Source organism: Pteropus vampyrus, unplaced genomic scaffold (genome assembly GCF_000151845.1).
Source record: "Pteropus vampyrus isolate Shadow unplaced genomic scaffold, Pvam_2.0 Scaffold52, whole genome shotgun sequence".
Lineage (NCBI taxonomy): Eukaryota > Metazoa > Chordata > Mammalia > Chiroptera > Pteropodidae > Pteropus > Pteropus vampyrus.
In genome coordinates, this window is record NW_011888833.1 from 200804 (window position 1) to 203205 (window position 2402).

The window sequence follows — 2402 nt, forward strand, 5'->3', positions numbered from 1 at the left end:
GTTTTAAGCTAGCAGGCGATGTCAAGTGGCACATCGGGAAACTCGCTATGGCAGAGTGTGGATGGACAGTGGACTCGAGGTTACAGCACCAGAAGAGGGAGTTGGCTTAGAGGTCATCCAAGGGAGAGACAGGGGCAGCCTGAACTGAGGCAGTGGCTGTGGGCACGAGAGAAGCAGATGGAGCTAAGAGATTTACGAGGGCGTCTTGACAGGTCTTGGGTATTTATCTGCACATGGGGACAGGGCGATCTGCCCGTGTCGAAAGGACAAATTTGATCGGAACCTCAAAGACATCTTTGAGGGATGCTGGCCTTTCAGATGTTCCTCTGTGACCCTTCATGTTTGTCTGCAGTGTGTGGGTGTGTGTGTGGGTTGGGGAGGTCTTTCGATTCCTCACCAGAGGTGTATTCAGCTCAAAACTGAACCACAGGAGCTCTGGATTCTAGGACACCAGGAACAGTAGAAGGGTGTAGTGAGGGGCTGGACTGGAAAAGAGAGGGTTCTTCTATGAGAATCTGCTCATCCCTCCCCCAGTCCTGCTCCCAGAAAGCCAATAACCAAATGTTTACCTCGCTGGAAAAAGTGAAAGACAAATACTGGCATGGGGGGGGTGCGGTTCCCAACATAAAGAGAGCTCGCCACCTAGGTCGAGGACTGGCCACTAAGCCCCACCTCTGCACATAGTTTGTAATCAGGATCTCCAGCCACTCCAACCAGCACCTCCCTGGTCGGTGTTGTGGGCCCTGGAGCTTCATATCTGGGGTAAACCCACTTTCCTAAAAGAAGAGCCCATAGAAGTGAGACGGAAGCTTCATCAAAAATCTGCCTCCACCCCCCCTTGCAGATGTGAACAGAAAACCAAAATCTCATTTGACCCTTGAGACATTCAGAGGAAACAGACACGATGCAAGGAACACATGAAAACACTGAAAACTATATCATAAGTATCCTCAAATTTGTAATAATTACGACATCTATAAAACAAGAACAGAATGCCATTAAAAAGAAATAATCAGAAAGAAGAAAGACAGCTTGGAATTGAAAAGCATGAGCGCCGAAATGGAAAAGTCAGTATAAGAATTATATTAAAAAGTTAACGGTGTTTCGAATAAACGTAATAAAGGTACGAAGAGAAAGATCCTAGCAGAGAAAAAGTAAGAAAATCACACACGTTATAAAATGTCACAATGTCAAAAAATAAAGAGCTGATTTTAAAAGCTTCCAGGAAAGAAAAAAAAAAAAATACGAACGGGCCAGGAATCAAAATGGCATCAGAATTCTACATAGAAATCCTGGGTGCCAGACGTCGGTGAAAAGAGCGTCTTCCGAGGGACCGTGACTGTCACCCTAGAAGGACAGCCACACTATCGAACACATGTAAGGAAGGAGAAAGGACATTTCCAGATCAGGAGGAGCACACGCAGAAGTGTTCCTCCCACGCGCCTTTCATAGGAAGCTACTGGAGGATGCGCTTCAAAAAAACGAGGGTCGGGGACAAGGCAGAGGAAGATGTGGACTCAGGAAACGGGATTCGGGGCAGGCGGAGGCCCAAGAAATGCCCAGAATGGTGAAAAAGGAAGTCCCAGGGCGCAGGTGGCACAGGCAGAAGGCAAATCTACCCAGCGACTCCTCGAAACTGGGGGAGACTGATGGACGGTGGCAGAAGAAAATCTTAGAGTATGACAAAGTATTTGGAAAAAGTCACAGGCATGTAGAAAACCAAGCAAATGAAGAAACCATCAACTATTAACTCCGGTAAAAACAAAACGAAACGAAACCCAAAAGAAAACAAAAGGTAAGAGAAAATATAATTCTGAAATACCAGCTGGTTCAGCAATAAATGTTGACATAATCATAATATATCATATCGCCATAATCATAACACTAACCCTAGCGATTGAATGGACCAAACGTTTGGAAAGTCATTGGATGGAGGCGATGGCTGGAGGAAGTCAGCAGTAACGCCTAAAATTGACGGATCGAACAACAGCAGCATAAACACCTTATTTTAAAACACGGAGAAGAAACAGTCTGGAGGTGACCGCGGATGGGACGTGGGGCTGGGAGTGAGTGGGAGGGGCGGGCGCAGGGACCGCGGGCAGCTGCGTTTTCGTCCATGCACGTGTGGGCTCCATCGAAGGCTTAATTTTTAAAAGCAGTAACCGAGCGGTTAAGAATTGGCAACAGCCCGTGGGACTCGATCCCTTCATCGGCACTCGGCTAGGGGTCCCGGCCCTTCAGCCCAAGAAGCCTTTCATGACCTCCCTCCTCGCCTTTGGCTAGATGTCCTACCGTACGCTGCGGGGCGTTTTCCCGCAAAGTGCACCTTCTATAACTTGACCGTTTCCCTTGGTAACTTGCCCTTTCCCGCGTGGACACTGCGAGATCCGCGATGTGACTCC

The 2402-nt window shown here is 47.9% G+C and overlaps 1 protein-coding gene across 1 annotated transcript in view; it reads right to left on the reverse strand.

Moving 5' to 3' along the window:
* The window catches only part of TEX26 (testis expressed 26), a 19850-nt gene that overhangs the window by 5966 nt on the left and 11482 nt on the right, over positions 1 to 2402 (reverse strand). The window contains exon 5 of the mRNA XM_011360228.1: positions 773 to 776. Coding sequence (XP_011358530.1) covers positions 773 to 776 — 4 coding nt within the window. The remainder of the gene's footprint in view (positions 1 to 772; positions 777 to 2402) is intronic.